Source organism: Chiloscyllium plagiosum, unplaced genomic scaffold, assembly GCF_037043375.1.
Source record: "Chiloscyllium plagiosum isolate Xiang-an unplaced genomic scaffold, Cpla_swu_hap1 HiC_scaffold_18, whole genome shotgun sequence".
NCBI classification, from domain to species: domain Eukaryota; kingdom Metazoa; phylum Chordata; class Chondrichthyes; order Orectolobiformes; family Hemiscylliidae; genus Chiloscyllium; species Chiloscyllium plagiosum.
Genome location: NW_028270156.1, coordinates 49,460,028 through 49,479,928, shown reverse-complemented (window position 1 = coordinate 49,479,928; position 19,901 = coordinate 49,460,028). Strand labels below are relative to the sequence as shown.

The window sequence follows — 19,901 nt, the reverse complement described above, 5'->3', positions numbered from 1 at the left end:
TAGTCATGCTTGACAAACATCAGGAACTTTTTTTGTTATGGAGTCACAGACGTAGCAGACGCCAGGCAAGAAATGCAATGCATTTGAAGTTTACTAAAAATGTCAAAATGAATGGAATTAACAGGAAAGAAAACTATGAAAATTGGCAGAGAGGAAGAAAACAAACTCAGAGGGAAGTTCAGTTTTTCCAGACTCAGAATTAGGGAATAGCGTTCTCTCACATTCCATTCTTGAAGAACATCCCTTCACTGTTCGTATCAATATTTTAGATTTTAATTTTAAATTGTGTCCACTTTCATGTTTCACAAGCTAGGACATCCTGAATTGCTTTTAAATATAGTCATTGTTGAAATACAACACACAATTTGAATAAGGAGAAGCCTCACAAATAACTAAGTGATATTGGCCAGAAAATCTGCTTCAGAGGTGTTAATTGAGGAGCAGGAAACTAAGAAAACCTTATACACAAGGGAGATCTGTGCATGCCCTCAAAGTAATGCCTGGAATCTTTGAAAGCAATAAGAAGACAAGCCTTAGTTTCGTATCACATCAGGAAAGCAGCATTTCTTCCTTGACTTTTATTAGGGTGGGACTTGAACTAACAACTTTCTGTTTCAGCGGCAAAAGTTTTGGTCAGAACCGATACCTATGAGCTCAGAAGTAGTATGATGACGTATTTTGCAAATTCTACAGAAATGGGGAGGTACATACAGTTGAATGTGCAGTTAAATGGAATCTGCACCTCTCCATGGGGTAGATTTGCTTCCACACATGGAGTTTTATGCACTGCATGTTTAACCAGAATCAGAACATTTTTATTCTCAATCTGTCTGTAAATCCAGGTTGAAATGTGTAGATTCTTTACTTTAACCTTTACTTTGGATGCTTTTATTTAGCCTCAATAATTGCAGTATTGGGAAAATCACTGTACATTTCCTCAGTTGTTCTGTTTGAGGATTGTTTATTGTATGGTATATCTCTGTCACTGTTATTGAAGATTCCTTCTGGGAGTATAACCATCACCTTCACAGGAGTTCAAAGAGACAATTACAGGCAATTTTTTTCCATATTTTGTGTGTCAAACAATATAAGGTTTGTGAATGCTTTCTAGCAATTTTGAGAAGATAAGAAATCTCTAGGGCCTTGATAGCATGTAACAATAGAGTCATTGCTGAAGTTTGCAGCATTTGCCTTTATTTATTTACTGCTTTGCGGCTGACACAAGTAATAACAAGACGTTCACTGGATAATCCCTCAGCTACCTGACTCCTGAGTTGATAGCCTAAATGGGTGGCTAGTCACTGTCACACGGATGATTGGCCACCTGCCCACAAGCCAATACTTGATTCTCTAAGCTCCGATGGGCAAGGCATTGGAGTGAATAGACTACTCACACTCTGACCTGACAACTTCTCAGCCCATTGAGCACCACCCACTCCAACTTCCCTTGAACAGTCTATGGAACTTAAGTGCCACTGAATGTACTTTATTACATGAGGAAAATGTTTTGCTCCATATTTGTTTCTCTCCTCACTTAAAGGCATACGTTCAACGTTTTAGTGTTGCTGCACAAGAGATGGTTGCGCTCGAATAACTCTCAACTTTTATATTGAAGCTGGACAAAGGGTTTTGGCAAGAAAATGGCACTGGACCTGGACTCAATCCAGTCCTGCTCTCATTTCTCTTTCCAGCCTATTACCTGAGATCACACACAAAGGATCACTTTGTCTTCACGCTCTGCTTCCTAGCAGAGTATGAATTTCAAACTATGCTCCTTGTATCAAAGTAGTTTTTACATAAATTTCAAAGGCCATCTCACAGAAAGCATCTATTCTCTTTGCTAGTGTCTGCTTACAGCAGCCTCTGCCTGTGACGGTACATGCGGCCAACATTGGAAATGCAAATGTACACAATTCCAAATAGTGTCATACAGCACTGGAACAGATCCTTTCGTCCAGCTCACCCATGCTGACCAAATTTCCCAAATTAAGCTGGTCCATTTGCTCACTGCACCCTACCTCCACTCCACTCCCAACCCCTGCCCATATCTCCCTTCTCCCTCCCTCTTTTTATTTTGATACGGTTTGTTGCGGTTGAAACTCTGAAGTCATTGGATGCACACCACCATGAGACCCAACATACAGGTTGAGCAAATCTGCCTAACTGTAGACCCTGCTGAGTTCCAACAGTTTCTGATGAAATCTTACCTCATCCTTTAATGCACGGGTTAGATCCTGCCACTCTTCAACCACGTGGTTCAGATTAACTGTGTTAAGTGGGATTCTCACTTCACCAATTATGTCATGCTTGGAGAATCTGTTGAAGTCATATACCTGCATCACCACAGTCTTGTCAGCTATTTCAGCCTGGCTAGTCTATGAGATTAAAAAAAAAGTGGTTCAAGTAGGTTAAAAAATGACCAGATAATGGGAATTCCAATGCAATCAATTTTATCTAATCCTACTTTCACATTATTGTTCTTATGTATGCTTAGCTTGCAATTGTCTAACTGAAGCTCACTCCAAGTAAGATGGCAACACATTTGTTTGGCAGCTCATCTATGGAAACCTAGGCTACGTCCAGAATAAAATCTTTCACCTTCCTAGCCTCCTAAGAAGCAAAGAAGCATTGAGTCTCTAACAGATGGAGAGACATAAGAAAGTGACACTTGCAAAGGGAAGGTTTTCTTCGACCTTAATGCTGTTAAGTTCCAAATGAAATTATATAAAGTTTTTAACAAAGACAGTATTTGGAGTGTACATAAATCACCAAAATATGGGCTGGATTAGGTATCCAGCCTATTTGATTTGTACTTATTAATTCCATTTGAAGGCAGCATGGATCTCCCACTGTTTCTCTGGTATTAAGGGGTTACATACTGGAGAATGTTTAAAGTTTCCTTGGAAATTCTACACTTCTTATTCTTTAGAGGCTTTAACAAAAGCTTAGACTGTTAAGAGCTGGCATTAAACCCCTCCAATGCCTTCTGATGACCTGAAACCTTCACTGGAGTAAGCTTATTCAACCTTGATATTTGAGAATGCCTTTAAAAGGACATCTTTATCCCATTTGAGCTTCCAAAGAACAGCATTTCACTTCAGAAGCCATATTGACTTGGGCTTGGGGGTCTGCTGTTATTGTAGCCTTCACACCCCATGAGCACCGCCAACAATTCAAATAACTCCCTCTCCAAAATCTGGGCAAGGGCTGATGACAGTTGATTGCTGGGTCTAATGCCTAGAAATTTATAAGTTGGTATTCCTTTACATGATCGATGATCAGACCAATTAACATGGGATGTTTTCTCAAAGATGACTTGAACTTGTCACCTGCCGGCCCTTGAGAAAAGTTGAGCAGAATCATCTATCCATTGCCTATAGATGTGATAAAGCAGATATCTAATGTCAAGTTTTCAGGTCAGAGGGGTGGCCATGGGTACCCGCATGGGTCCCAGCTATGCTTATCTTTTTGTGGAGTACGTGGAATATTCCTTGTTTCAGTCTGACTCCGGCCCCCACCCACAACACTTTCTCTGATATTTTGATGATGTCATTGATGCTGCTTCCCTTTTTCATCAGGAACTGAAAAGTTCAGCCATTTTGTTTCCAGTTTCCACTCCGCTCTCACCTTCCCCTGGTCCACCTCTGACTCCTCCCTTCCTTGACATCTCTGTTGCTATTTCTGGGGATAGGCTGACCACTAACATCCACTACAAATCCACCAGTTACCACAGTTACCGTGACTATATATCTTCATGCCCTGCTTCCTGTAAAGATTTTATTCCATTCTCCCAGTTCCTCTGTCTCCGTCGCATCTGTTCAGATGATTCCAACATCTACATGGCAGGCTCCAAAATGTCCACCTTCCTTATCAACCGAGGATTCCCCAGCACTATCATTGACAGGGGCTCTCAGTCGAGTCTGACCCATCTCTCACATTTCAGCTTTCACCCATCTTTTCCCACCCACAACAGCAATAAGGTCCCCGTTTACTCAGCTACCATCCTCCCAACATCCATATCCAAAGGATCATTAGCCACCATTTCTGCCACCTCCAGCGAGATGCCACCAGACGCATATTCCCCCTCCCCTACTTTGTCAGCCTTCTGCAGGGACCGTTCCCTCTGGGACACCCTGGTTCACTCCTCCTTCATTCCCAAAACTTTCCCCACAGCCCCATGGCATCTTCCCCTGCAACTGCTGAAGGTGTAACAGCTGTCTGTTTACTTCCTCCCTCTTCAGTATCCAAAGGCTCAAACATACCTTCCAGGAGAAGCAGCGCTTTACCTGCACTTCACTCAATCTAGTCTACTGCATTGGCTGTTCACAATGTGGTCTCCTCTACATTGGGGAAACAAAGTGTAAACTGGGTGACCACTTCACTGAACATCTACATTCTGCCTGCAAAACAAACTCTGAGCTTCCAGTTGCCTGCCAACTCAACACAGCACCATGCCCCTGGCCAACATCTCTATCTCAGGCTTGCTGCAGAGCTCCAGCAAAGCTCGGCACAAGCTGAAAGAACAGCACTTAATTATCACTTGGGGATCCTGCAGTCTCCTGGACTCAATATCAAGTTCAATAATTTTAGGGCTTGGCGCAATGTCTTTACCCCAATCACCATATACCAGGCCTTGCCATCACATGGAGTGCTACCACACACGACCCTTTGTCAGCTACTAATGGTCTGCCTAAGCAGATATTTATTCTCCCAGGCTGACCTTTAACCACCTCATTGTCTGTCCAACTGTTTTGCTCTCTCTTTGGGCTCTATCTCCATGTTTTGGAAAATAACAACATTTTCCTAGTTACCATGAGTTCTGAGAAAGATCACTGGACCCGAAACGTTAATTCTGATTTCTCTCCACAGATGCTGTCAGACCTGCTGAGATTTTTAAGCAATTTGCTTTTGTTTCTAATTACCAGCATCTGCAATTCTTTCAATTTTTTACATCTAATATCAAATCTGCTAATGTGAAATAGAAGGAATTGCACTTTGTTATACTCAGAAAAATCTGTCAAAGCAGACACTTGAAAAGAAACACAATGTGATCAATTCTAAATTTATTGCAGAGATCTAAAAGAAATATTGCAGATCAGCCATCCATAAGGGAATGTGCCCAATTTTCAATTCTTCTTCATAGATGAGCTGCCGATCTGTCTATTCCTTCATCTTGCCACCCCAGAATTGTAACTCCTTCATGGCTGCTCTCAATTCAAGCAATGTGAAAAATCAAAATATGCAAAAGAAAAATCACAATTCCATACACTGTCTTACTGCTTTCAGTAACAATAGAAACTTATTCAACCTACCCAAAATCTTGCATCTGTGTGATGCATGAGCAAGATAATAAATTACTTTCTACTCAAACCAGCACACCATGGGGGTATTTTAATATGAAAAAAACATTGCGTTAAAATGGTATTATTTATCATCACATTGTGTTGGAGTGAATAGAAGCTAAGATTAATCCTGGTTGATTAGAAGTTGAGCTTCTCTTTAAAGGATGATTGGTTACTGATTTGGCTATTTTTTCAAAATATTTCCTTATGTAAATAGCTTAACTACAGTTGCCATAAGTGGACTAAACTTCTTGTCAAGCTAAACCTGAGTCCTCATATCTGATTTTAACTTTCCCAGCCTAGTTCAATGAAAAATGCATCAACCTGACAATTGATTAGGTATTGTATGATACCTTGAAGGTGAAGCGTTCTTTAAAGATAGGATTTAAGGTCCGCCTGTGGACTTTAGTTTCGAATTTCTGCGTCTTTTCTGGGAGAAGATACACGGTAACATAAGGATCAGACGTTCCTCCAAGGTCCATGGCCATTAAGTCCATTGCTTGTATAATTCCAACAGTAATCTGCAAGGGACCATAAATGCAGGGAATATAATAGAGTGATTTCCTGGACTATAACATAAGAGAAGTGTTCCATGTCCAAAGAATACATGCAAATAATGGAAGAACCAAAAGGGAATGTGAACTGCTGGCCTTATTTTGTCAACTTCTCATGAAAAGCAAACTCATTGATAGCAAAAAGAATGTTGGACACAGACATAGCATGATGCATCATATCTAAAATTGGAGGTATTTCAGCATATCCTCTAGTTACCAAGAGAAATCCATTGGAATTTTCATATAATTTGCTATAAATGGAATTTTTCACTCAAACGTTTCATTCTTTCTGTCCTGAATTGCTGTGATTTAATTCCAAACACCCCTAACTTCCTCAACTCAGTGGCAATTTATATGTATAAACCATGCTAGTAACTGTTCAAGAGCATATTTCACCATGGACTGCTGATCTTGTCTATTTCTGATTTTTGCACAATATCCTGCAACTAGAGGTAATTGGATACTGTTCAAGAGTATAAATCTTAATTGAATTTCTTCCGGCTTCTTCAGAGTTGAAATAATTTCTATAGCTTTACAGCTACTGGTTTAGATGGAATGAGGTAAAGCTTTCTATTTACCTCTTCTTTCTTAAAATCATAATCTAAGGAATATTGTAATTTTCCGCGGTTTTCCTCAGCTCCACTCAAATCATCCATATCTGGCTGCACCTGTAAGACACAATACAAGAAGCTAAGCAACACAGTGAAGATCTGTTTATTTGAACAAGAAATGGATAGCTCATTGTCAGCAATTTTTGGTATTCACACATATGTGGTAAGATGCAAAAATGTTGCTGCTCCTGCATAGGGTGAACTGCTGAACGACAATCTTTAGAAATCATGGCTCTGTTGAAAACTTCCTCTTTTATATGTTATGACACTGTTGATGAGCTGTAACTTCAATTGGAACTTTTTTCCCTCTACATTCCCCCAGTTGAAGGCTGGCAGTCAGGGCATAAAATAGACTAGTCTGTAGTGGGCACAATGACTGCCATCTATATATTTTCACTGATATTTTAGTGAAAAACAGTGGAATAAGCATTACTTGGTCCACCTATGTGTGTGCCAATTGAGGCCCTTTAGTGGTTACTGCTTGCCTCTTTAGGGCTTGTTTCTGGGCTGCTGCTGGTCCTTCATCAGTGTTGGAGGAAAGCCCATGCCATGTGCATCTGCCTGACTGATCCCAGCAAAGCTTTCCTACTTATCTGCTTTTCTGGCCTTCTCCATCATTCTTCAACATGGGAGGACTGTTATCCAATTAGCTAACAGCTCCTGGTAGTGAAACATCCTCTTATATAGGCCAGAAGCCACTACCTCAGGCAGGTAACTGTCTGGCAACAGTTAATTCCTTCCTGGTGTAGCAGAAATGGCCTTGCCCATCATTTCTCAGCTGGAAGGCAGAGCTACTACCTCAATAATAAGTTTCAGCATCAGAGTTTAATGGTGAGCTAAGTCATATCTAATGCTGATGAACCCCAGTGAGCCGAGCAAACCAAATTTATATTTCAAATCTCAAATTTTTCTATGATAAAAAATCCAGATATTAGTATAATGAAAGTCCATAAACAATGAGAACATGACTTTGTACAACATTCAGCAACTATGTCATTGTACACTATTATTGCTGTACTCATGTCGACATAGAAACATAGCTTAGTGCTCGATATAGTGATGACCATCAGTCAGTAGCACTGAACTATTTCCATCTTTCAAAAGAATAATACATTAGAAGAATAGACCAACACATTTCATAACCAAATATATAGAAGTGCTGGATCCTATAAGATGTGTAAGTGCTTCAGTGTCCTACATTAATGTGAAACTCATCATGTTCTCTTAAAAACATTGATATGCCAAAGATTGGGATAAAATAGACACAGGGTTCTTCACCTTTGGAGAAAGTTTAAATATTTATAGATTGATTTCAATATGATTTTTTCAAGTGAATAATATTTTAAGACAGTTTATTTTAAATGTAGATTAGCCTATCCCCTTCAGTCAGTATTCCCTACAGTCAGGTATTTAGTCATGCGAGGCGGGCCTCTGCATGCGCTATCAAGAAATCTGGTGAAGAGGAGGTGGGTGAGGAGCAGACAGCTTTCATATCCCATGATCATTCAATTCCATTGTCACAGTGGTGTTCCGATAAGTCATGGTGTTTTCAACAGATGGGTGTATGCAAAGTGTTTTCAAATATGTGTTATCATGTTCCCTTGTATATTGCTTTAATAACCTCTAGTTAATGAAATTTAAGAGAGATTGAGATTGTATGTAAATTCCTGATCTGTTGTTGAATGCTTAGAGGAGGTGTGTTACTGGATACTTTATTTCAGACTTCTTCACTTTCTAACCTAAAGGCACTGACGGACACTGGAATATGATTCCAATAACACCAGTATATTTCAAGTTTGTCTGAGTGGTCTTCTTGGCCAGCCCCAACATCTCAAATTTAAAATTCTCATTGGCATGGCTTTTTATGCCCTTTCATTTTTGTTTCATTATGTCTCTCTGAAGAATTTTTCATTGTTTGATGATAATTGCCTTAGGTAAATGCAAGTTAATGTTCATAGAATCCCAATAGTGTGGAAGCAGACCATTTGACCCACTGCCCTCCAAAGAGCAGCTCACCCACCCACCCTATCACACTGCATTTAAACTACACCTCCCTGGACAACTTAGCATGGTCAATCCACCTAACCTGCGCATCTTTGGACAGTAGGAGGAAATCAGAGCACCCGGAGGAAACGCACATGGATGCAGGTAGAGCATGCAGACTCCATGCAGACAGTTGCTTAAGGCTGGAATTGAACTCCAGGTCCCTTGCACTGTGAGGTAGCAGTGCTTGCCACTGTGTCACACTTATGTTAGTGATATGACAGCAGAGGCTCATCATGCAGATACATTTTTATATATGAATGAAACATTATTCAACGTTTGCTTCAAGAACATCTCTCTTTTAGAAATTGCTACAGTGGAATTGTTCCATTGCTGATGGAATTGCTCAGAGTACAGTTCTGCCAATGGTACAAGCTGTTGTTTTGGCGTACTCACCAAGCTTGCAGTGGTGGAGCCATTTAGGTTTTTTAAGTTGACTTGCTCCTTCTTTTTCTTCTTCTTCTTTCTGCAGCAACATTTTACACAGATGCAGATGACACAGAGGAGGATGACAAGTCCCACCCCGGCAGCAATGGCAATCAAGGCCCATTTTGGTACTAAGTGACAAATGAGAGAAGGTGAATAATTAGTGAGATAACAAAATCTGAAAAAAAAACAAATATCAGTTGGAACTACTTGGATCCAAGTCTCAGTCAAATCTTTGAAAATCTAATCCCAGTTCCAATTGAAGAATCAGTCCTAAATTGACACCCGTTCCACTTCCAAAGCCAATTTTAATGTGCACTTTAATTCTAAATTCAATCCAAACACCAAAACAAGTCATGGCCATAATCTTGGTAACAATGTTAAACTAAAAATCAATTCAAATTCCAGTCGTAAAGATTGTCAGTAAACTGGAAAATGGATAAATTATGCAATGCTGACTATTTTCTGTGCAGTTTGAGACTGATTGCAATTTAAAAAAAAGCCTTTTCATTTACTCAATAATTACAAGTTTACACCAGCTGCTTCCACAGGAAGGAGAATATGTTATTTATCCCCTTGAGCCTGTTCTGCCATTCAATGAGATCATGGTTTACCTGTGATCAAACTTCACATGTCTGTCCTGGCACAACATCCCTTAATGACTTTGGTTAACAAAAGTCTGTCAGTCTTAGATTTAAATCTAACAGTTGACCGAGTATCAACTGCCATTTATGGTAGGAATTTCCCAACTTTCACCACAATTTTTGTGCTGAAGTATTTGCTTTCTGCAGTCCTGAAAGATTTTGTTTAATTTCAAAGCTATATTCCTCGGTCGTCGACTCCCCAGTTAGCACCAGTAACTTCTATCTATCAGCTCAGTGTGTTCCCATAAAAGCTTTGCTCAAATCAATTCTTAACCTTTCAAATTATATGGATCAACATCCTAGTTTGTGTCATGTCTCCTCAAACTTTAACTCTTGGAGGCCAGGTATCATTCTAGTAAACCTATGCTCCTTCCGATGCTATGCTTCCCAAGCAGTTGTATCTATCATATGTAGTGCAGAATAAACCACTAGCACTAATATATTCGGTAGAGTACTGCAATCAATCCTCTTTCTCTGCCAAATCTGAGGACCTCTTTGGTAAACAGTGGTAGAGGATGAACTGCTAGTGTGTTCTAACAAGAGACAATAAAATAAAACAGAGAACTGCGGTGGCCGGGAATCTGAAGAAGGGTCACTGGACTTTAAATATTAACTCTCCTTTCTCTCCACAGATGTTGTCAGACCTGCTGAGTTACTTCAGCAATTTCTGTTTTAGTTTCTAACAAGAGACACTTGTCTTAACAACAAGTTGTAAAGTACTGCAGGACAGCAATCGGTACAAGTTAAACTGGCTAAAATTTGTCCAGAATTATAAGAATCCAGGGCTTAAAACAGAGCTGGAAGCTCTTAAGCAGCAAAATAGTAAATGCCAAGAAGATATGAACCACTAAGAACAGCTTAAGGAATGAGATCTGTTAGTGGCTATTGTGTTTCAGGATAAGATTGTTCTGGAATAGCAACTGAAAGCCACAAATGAAAAACATGAAACAAATAGGAATGACAGGCAACATTACTGACAAATGTAGCAATAAAACAGCAACTCCATACAATTTCATCATCTCAAGATTGAAATGTATCAACAAATTACCTATGCATTTTACAGACTCATAGGCTAATTTGTTGTTGTAAACAGGTAAACTTTCTTTGGAAGGGAAGGAGATGTTACACGTGTAACTTGTCTTTAAAAGAGAGTCCATCTTTGAAGATTTCATATGCTGGTTGCATACAATATTCCTGATCTGTGTGGTATTTAGAAAAAATTGTATTTGCAAACTGCTTACATAGAACTCTGTTGTTTTGCACTAATGTCTGATTTGTAATTCGTTATATATTTTACTGTTTTAAATAAACTAACCCATGGAGTTAATTTTTCCCCTGATTGTTAGACTACTGTCATTGTCATGATGATCTTCATCCCTTAACAGATTTTCCCCTGATATTGTTTGATTGTTAGACCACTGTCATTGACATGATGATCTTCATCCCTTAGCAGATTTTCCAAGTTTACTGAAGACGGTTCCTGTCTCATTTCATTGAAGTCAGTCTTAGCTCAATCTAGAATTTGAGCAGCTGCTTTGCATTTCTCCATTTCAAAATTTTCTCTGAGTTCAATAACAAGAAAATAACAAGGGAAAGAGCTGTGGCTCATTACAGACCATAGAGATAATCTGTGTGTGATCTCAGAAGACATGGGTACTGTCCCTCAATCATTACTTTGCTTCAGTCTTCATTATGAAGAAAAGATACACAGGTAACTACATCACAGAGAACAATGAGATGAAGCTAACATAGCAAGAGATCAGGTGCTAACAGATTTAGTGGGTTTGAATGAATCTGCAGGCCTGTTTGAGAAGTATCCCAGGCTACTGAGGAAAGGCAGGGAGGGACTATCACAGGTACCTATGCATTAGGATAAGGGTAGACCTCAGGTGAAAGTATTAAATTTGGGGAAGGCTAACTATGACAATGTTAGGCAGAAATGGGAAAGGTAGATAGGGGATAGCTGTTTGAGGGTAAATGTATATCTGTGAGAATCTTTTATATGTCAGTTGATTACAGTTCAAAACCAGTGTGATCCTGTGAAAATTAAGGATTGATGTAGCAAAATTCAGGAACCTTTGATGGCAAGAGAAATTGTGAGCATGCTCCAGAAGAAAAAAAGAGGCATACATTAGGAACTTGAAGAAAGACAGAGCCATCAAAGAATATGAAAAAAAGGCAGGAAAGAAATTAAACAAGATGCTAGGAGGGTTAAAAGGGGTCATGAAATATCCTTGGCAAACAGGATTAAGGAAAATTCCATGGCATTTTATACCTTTATAAGGAGCAAATGGGTAAGCAGGCAAAGGGTAGGTCCACTTAATGCCAAAAAAGGAAATTAATGCATGGAGCTGGAGGGAGAGGGTGAAGTATTTAACAAATACTTTGCATTAGTATTCACAATGGCAAATGACGTGGTGGATGGTGAGTCTAGAGAGGGGTATGTTGATTTTCTAGGGCATGTCAATATAAAAAGGATAAAGATGTTAAGTGTTGTAAGGTAGACAAGTCCCCAGGACCTGATGGAATACTGAGAGAGGTGATGGAGGGAATTGTTGGAGCCTTGCATGAAATCTTTGTATCATCTGTAGTCACAGGAGAGGTGCCAGAGGACTGGAGAATAGCCAATGTTGTTTCTTTGTTTAATAAGAGTGTCAGGAATAATCTGGGAAATTACAAGTTCAGTGAACTTGACATCAGTAATAGGGAAATTATTGGAGAAGGTTCATAGGGATAGAATTTATTCACATTTAGGAAAATATGCTTTGTTAGTAATAAGCAGCACAGCTTTATGGATAGGAGGTTGTTTGTCATAAATTTGACTCAGGCTTTTTAAAGAAGTGACAAAGATTATTAGTGAGGACAGGGTGGTGGATGTTGTCTGCATGGAGTTTAGCAAAGCCACTGACAAGATCCCTTATGGTCTATACAGGAGGTAAAGCCACATGGGATCCATGGTGATCTGGTAAGGTACAGGATATAAAAATGACTTGGTCATAGACAGAGAGTAGCAATGGAAGTGTGTTCTTTTGACTGGACATCGGTGACTAATGGTGTTCTGCAGGGAGGATTGTTGGGACTCTTATTGTTTGTAATATATTTCAATGATTTGGAGTGGAATATAGGTAGTCTGATTAGTAAGTTTGAGGATGACACAAAGATTGGAGGAGCTGCGGGTAGTGGGGAGGATTGCCAGAAGATACAGCAGGATATAGGTAGGCTAGAGACTTGGGGAGAGAAATAGTAAATGGAATTTAATCTGGATAAATGCAGAGTGATGTATTTTGCAAAGTCTAATGTGGGGGGAAGGATACAGTAAATGACAGAATTCTTAGGAGTATTAAATACAGATGGATTGAGACAGACAGGTCCACAATTTCCTAAAAGTGTCAACACAAGTGGACAAGGTGGTCAAGAAAGCGTATCGCTTGCCTTCATCAGTCAGAGCATAGAGTATAAAAAATGGTAAGTCATGTTGCAGGTGTATAGAATTTTAGTTATGCCACAATTGGAATATTGAATAGAGTTCTAGGTATCACACTTTCAGAAGGCCAGGCTACAAAAATAGCTCACCCACTTCTTGCCTGGTTTGGAGGGTATTAACCATTGGACAACTTTATTGTTTTCACTTGAACATCAGAGGTAAAGGGACAACTGGAAAGAAGTTTACTAAGTTATGAGAGGCATGTATAGAATGGTTGGCTGGTCTTTTTCCCAGGTTAGAAATGTTAATACCAGGGGACATAGTTTTAAAGTAAAATGGGGAAAGTTCAAAGGAGATGTGCTTTTACACTAAGGTTGATTAGTGCATGGAATGCACTGCCAGAGGAGATGGTAAAAGCAGATAAAATTATTTAAGAGGCATTTTGACAGGTACATGAATAGGCAAGGAATAGAGGGATATGGACCATGTAAAGACAAAAGGTTTTTAGTTTAGAATAGCATCATATGTCAATATAGACTTGAAGGAGCATGTTCCTGTGCTGTAGTCTTCTCTGCCCTTTGTGCCTTTTCTTTCATTGTTCTGTGACTGGATGTTTGTTTCTAGTGGGGGTTCTTCAGGGCTCAGTGCTGGGGTCCTTGCTATTTGAGGAGTAGACAGAAATGTAGGGATATGATCAAGAAGTTTGTGGATGACACAAAAATTGTTCTGCTAGTAAGTAGCAAGAAGGATAGCTATGAACTGCAGAAGGATATCAGTGGACTGGTCTCATGAGCGGAATAGTGGCAAATGAAACTCAACTTCTAAAATTAAGAGGTTATCCACTTGGGGAGGTGAAACAAGGCAAGAGATTATTCCATGAATGGTAGGACTCCGGAAAGCATTGACAAGGGACATTAGTATACACATCCATATAACCCTGGAAGTTGGGCAGGTAGATAAGGCAGTCAAGACGACATATTGGATACTTGCCTTTGTTAGCTGAAGCATAGCATGCAGCACAAGAATACACAAGGGAACCCCTCAACAGAACAGCCTGCATATAGCTCCAGTCTCAGCCATGGCTATTTTCCAATAAAGGTCTTAAAATGGTCTTTGGAGTACTGATCCATTCTGTCTAAAATGGGGAGACTTCCTCCATTCACTGGCAAGGATTCTAACAGAACAAGACAATGAGAGATTCTGGAGAGGAATGGACTTAATAGAAGAATAGAAAAACAGTATAATATTTAAATGGAGAGAGATTGCAGAACGTGGGGCTACAGAGCGTTCAGGATGTGCTAATATTCAAATCACAAAAACTTTATTTACAAGTGTTTAGGAAGGCAAATGGAATGTTGGCAATTTGTGCCTAGGGAATAGAATTTAAGAATAGGGTAATTCTTTTGCAGCTGTACAAAGTGTTGGTGTGACCACATCAAGATTGCTATTTGCAACTTTGGTCTGCTTGTTTGAAAAAAAATGTTAGAAGCAGTTCAATGAAAGTTTGCTTAACTCACTTCTGGGATGAAGAAAGGCTGAACAGTTTTGACCATTGCCCATTGAAGTTTGGAAGAATGCAAACTTATCGTATTGAAACACATTAGATCCTGAGGGACTTGTTGGGGTGGATTCTAAGAGGATGTTTTCCCCTGTAGTAGAGAGAATAACTAAGAGACAGAGTTTAAGAATACGAAGTCTAACTTTAAAGTTGGAGATGAGGAGAATTGTTTTCCCTCAGAGGATCATTTGAGAGTGGAATTTTCTTCCCTTATAAACAGTGGAGAATACGTCATTGAATTTATTCAAGGTGGAACTGGATATATTTTTAATGGACAAGGGAATCAAAGTTTACAAAAGGCAGACAGGAAAGTGGAGTTGAGACCATAACCTGATCATCCATGATCTCATCAGGTGGTGGCAAAGGCTTGAAGAGCCAAAGAGTCCACTCCTGCTCCTAATTCCTAGTTCACTGTAATATCTGATCCAGTATGCTAGAAGAAAACAAATAGCAATATAACAACAAATTGATCAGCTTGACATAATTTCACAGGTCCACAAGAAGCATGGGCAAGTGAGTTGCCCTAGGTTTCCGGCACCCCAAGTTAATTTGCAGACAGTCTGGGAGCAGGTGGAAATGGTGGCTGGGAGGCTCCCCAGGAAATTTTACCCATCAGAAAAACTGCCAGCACAAGAATTATAAAATTCATTGTATTTGTTTCTCTCTTTTGTAAGTAGGCTGGTTTTAGTAATAAAATTCTTACTTATTTTACATAATCAATAAAAAATGCATATCTATAATTTAGTACATCGGGTTTAATTTAAAAGTAAGATTGAAATTTTATGTATGGATGTTTGAAGCAAAAATGTCACTCCAATGTGTTAAACAGTTTGCAGCAGGAGACAGCAAATATTTTAAACCACTGCATCTATTAACTTCCTATGTGCATTACCCTGGAGATCAATTAGCAATCAACATAACGTTAGCACATAAACTTTCTGCATTCTCAGTTGCGTAACATACAATGCTTAAAAGTCCCAAGGTAATTAGGAATCAGTGCTGGGAGAATGATCCATTAAAAATAAAATGAAAATTGAATTAATTGTAAACTGAAGCATGCAAGTTTTGGCTTTTTTTTTCACAAGCATTGTCCTTTGAGTTTAATTTAATATTGCTTATTAAGTGAAATAATTCATGAACACAATAAGCACTTGAGTTTCCTCATCCTACTCTCTGCCTCAGCAATAGCCTCCTGGTGACATACATCCTTGACCTCATCCAATTTCCTGGGTAATCAAGAATTTGAGATAAATGTATCATTGGTAACATTGTTGATGTATCTGTGTAACAAATAGGTGGAATCTTGTTACGGCACTGTACTGGGATATCAGAATGCTACATGCTGGAGCAGAATGTCCACACAATGCTTAAGAGTATCCTATTTCTAAAATGACTCACTTAATTATGGCACACAATCATTTCCCAATGCTTTAAGATAAACAACTTTTTGAAATCTTGTGGGCCTACATTTTTCAGGATATACCGTAGAAAATCTATTTTGTTGCAGTCATGTACAGCATTAACAGTAGTGGAAGAAAAAGAAATGGGAATTGCATTATAGGCCATCTGTCAGATTTTTTCTATATGCCAGAAGTCTCAACTCCTCCATACATTGCCCACCAAGTGCATATGGAAGGAAGAGGCCTTTGTCCAATTCCTTTGACATATGCCCTTGCAAACAAGATCTGCAAATAGTTGCAATTATTTCCATTAAGCTTCATTCTGAGCAACTCCAATATGCGTGGTTCTTGCTTTATGCACATCAAGGCAAACAACAGCTACAGCTAGAAGATTCTCAAACTGGTCAAAGATGGTCTTGTATCTGCCAGAAACCTGTCTTTCAGTGCATAGAATTGTCTTTGACTGAGTGTAGCAGACAGCATGTTCTGACATCCAGGCCTATATGCTAAGGTATGCACTCAAGAAAAATTGTTATCGAAGGCACTTCAGCCATGCTAGACAGAGGGGCAGGAATCTTTGGAACTCTTCAGACTATGTGCTAACAAGGTATGTACATTGTGAACATTGAGAGTATTGAAGTTGTTATGAACCACCTCAGAATGGAACATGGTGCATGGAGAAACAATTATTTCCATCACACTTTCTGTAATTTTCACTTTGAAATGTTTTGCCCTTGGGTTCAATACCTGACATGCATTGTATGTTATAAATATTAAGACATTAACAATTTTGTTGAGGCTACTTAGAATGGGGTATGCTGATGGATAAAATTGAATTTTGTTGCAATTTCTGCAGTTTTCTAATGAAATGTTTTACAATGTATCTCGACAAATATTATGAATAATGCATATTTTTGAAAAAACAAATATATGACCTTACTTTCAAGAGATTTAGCAGAATATACTAAAAGGGGTAATTGAACAGAAAATTGTCACTCAGTCTTATATCAGTTATAGAATCAGCATGTAGAAGACAGAGGGTGGGTGATGGGGTGTTGCTTTTCAGACTGGAGGCCTGTGACCAGTGGAGTGCCACAAGGATCGATGCTGGGTCCACTACTTTTTGTCATTTATATAAATGATTTGGATGTGAACATAAGAGATATAGTTAGTAAGTTTGAAATGACACCAAAATTGAGGGTGTAGTGGACAGTGAAGAAGGTTGCCTCAGATTACAACTGGATCTTGATCAGATGGGCCAATGAGCTAAGGAGTGGCAGATGGAATTTAGTTTAGATAAATGCGAGGTGTTGCATTTTGGGAAAGCAAATCTTAGCAGGACTTATACACTTAATGGTAAGGTCCTAGGGAGTGTTGCTAAACAAAGCGACCTTGGAGTGCAGGTTCACAGTTCCTTGAAAGGGGAGTTGCAGGTAGTTGGATAGTGAAGAAGACATTTGGTATGCTTTCCTTTATTGGTCAGAGTATTGACTATAGGGGTTGGGAGGTCATGTTGTGGCTGTACAGGACATTGGTTAGCCGCATTTAAAATATTGCATGCAATTCTGGTCTACTTCCTATTGAAAGGGTGTTGTGAAACTTGAAAGGGTTCAGAAAAGATTTACAAGGATGTTGCCAGGGTTGGAAGATTTGAGCTATAGGGAGAGGTTGAATAGGCTGGGGCTGTTTTCCCTGGAGTATCGGAGGCTGAGAGGTGACCTTATAGAGGTTTATAAAATCATGAGGGGCATGGATGAGATAAACAGACAAAGTCTTTTCCCTGGGGTCGGGGAGTCTAGAACTAGAGGGCATAGGTTTAGGGTAAGAGGGGAAAGATATAAAAGAGACTGAAGAGGTAACGTTTTCACACAGAGGGTGGTGCATGTATGGAATGAGCTGTCAGAGGAAGTGTTAGAGGCAGGTACAATTGCAACATTTTAAAAGCATCTGAATGGGTATATGATTAGGAATGGTTTGGAGGAATATGGGCTGGGTGCTGGCAAATGAGATTAAATTAGGTTGGGATATTTGGTCGGCTTGGACAGGTTGGACCACAGGGTCTGTTTCTGTGCTGTACATCTCTATGACTCTGTGTCAAAATGGAAGTGGACTGATAGGTTCTAAGCTATTAAGCAACTTTATCATTGTACTACAGAAAATAATTCAGGTCTTCAATGAGCAACATTCAAATCCTTCAAGAAGTATTTGTCCTCAGAACAGATCAGCTGAAACATGCAAAAAAGAGTTTGATCAATGTTTATTGGAAAGGAAAGTCAAGACTGCAGGGACATTCAATAAACTGCTTTGGTAGAGATGCGGGAATTAAAAAGTAAATTCTCTAAACTTCTCCAGTCTGGTCATAATCTATAAAAGAACCTATGACCTCATTAAGTATTTACTAAGAACCAAACAAAACATTTTAATAGTTAGTTAAGAATTAAAATGATTAGATTTGAATAAAACACATACTGTGAATACCTAATGTCAATAATTCTGAAGAAGGAAGATGTAATCACTCTTTGGCATTATTTTTACTTTAACCCCACCCCACCCAATGGGTTAGAGTGCAATGCCCACCGTGTATCACTCTGCATTAATTTTTAGTAAGTTCAGGTAAATGTATTTTATCTAATCTCACCAGTTCCCTAATGGATAGTTGAAGTTAAACATATCTCCTTTAACTCAATGTTTGATCGTAGCTCCCATTAGTATACGAAAGTTAATAGCAACAATAACAGGAAAGGTTTATGATCATTGCATTTCATTGGTGGTTCGATGCTAATTCATTCATTTCAATACATAGCTAATGGTTTTGTTGCAACAGCATCAGACAATTCAAACTTTTCATTAGCAGGGAAATTAAAGAACTAAATTTACTGTTGATGACCCATATTTATGACCATTAAGAAGCCAAGTTCTTTTTTCAAAACCGAAAAAGATAGATATTTATTTACAAATTTTGGTAACTTGAAGAAGCCTTTTTCTTTTCTTCTGGGACCCAAGGAATTGTTGCACTGGAGTCCTGCTCCAGCCTCAATTTTAATCCTGACTTTTGAAATTGAGAAAAGTAGCCAAAAATCTGAGTAGCAGGCTGAGGATGGTGAAGCAGCCCATGCAGAAAGAAACAGGATGCTTTAGTAGAAAATTGGTTTCATTCTGTTCTAATCATTGAATGTCACTCATCTGGCCAGACTGATTGCAGTTCAACTGAGTTAACTTGAGGTTCGACAGCACTTGTTATAAGGGCATTTGCAGTGTATTAGTAGTATCCCTACCTCTGGACCAGGAGGTCTGGGTTCAAGTTCCACCTCCTCAAGAGGTGTGTAATAATATCTCTGAACAGGTGGTTAGAAAATATTGACAGCACTTGTATTCTTATATTTGAAGAGGACCATTAAGGAAATGTTTATGCTCATTTTGTCTCTGTTTACAATCTAAGGAAACCATCTTCATACTTGTGGTTCTTTGTATATAAATTCACTATGGTACATTTATGTACTTACATGGAATTTTATTGATCAAATTGGAAATGAAGCCTCCACTTCCAGTAGTGGTTATTTGGGTGGTATTAGTGACGGGTGGATTTATAGTAGTGGTAACATTCAATGAACTCATTTTTTCTTTTGTTCTCAGATGGTAGTTGAATGGCCTGAAGGAAAGAGGAAAAGAAAATATTTTGCGTTTTATAAAAAAGTCAACTTCATGTTTTGAGCATTTAGTTGAAAACAAATCTAGGGAAATCATTCTTCCCAGCCATAGTCATTCCCCAGTGGAAGAACATACACTCCAGAAATAACATAGCAAGGCATTTGAAAAGTAGACAACATTTCAAAATGGTAAAATCTGTCAAATGTTCCCATCAAGCCACTTACTGTCTGAGATGATAAAGTTATTGTCTC

The 19,901-nt window shown here is 38.9% G+C and overlaps 1 protein-coding gene across 1 annotated transcript in view; it reads right to left on the bottom strand.

Moving 5' to 3' along the window:
- Window positions 1-19,901, bottom strand: part of syt8 (synaptotagmin VIII) — a 74,133-nt gene that overhangs the window by 6,431 nt on the left and 47,801 nt on the right. The window contains exons 2-6 of the mRNA XM_043705974.2: window positions 19,506-19,651; window positions 8,947-9,107; window positions 6,475-6,564; window positions 5,696-5,863; window positions 2,208-2,375 (exon numbers count right to left, since the gene is read on the bottom strand). Of these exons, the coding sequence (XP_043561909.1) occupies window positions 2,208-2,375; window positions 5,696-5,863; window positions 6,475-6,564; window positions 8,947-9,107; window positions 19,506-19,617 (699 nt within the window). The 5' untranslated portion in view covers window positions 19,618-19,651. The remainder of the gene's footprint in view (window positions 1-2,207; window positions 2,376-5,695; window positions 5,864-6,474; window positions 6,565-8,946; window positions 9,108-19,505; window positions 19,652-19,901) is intronic.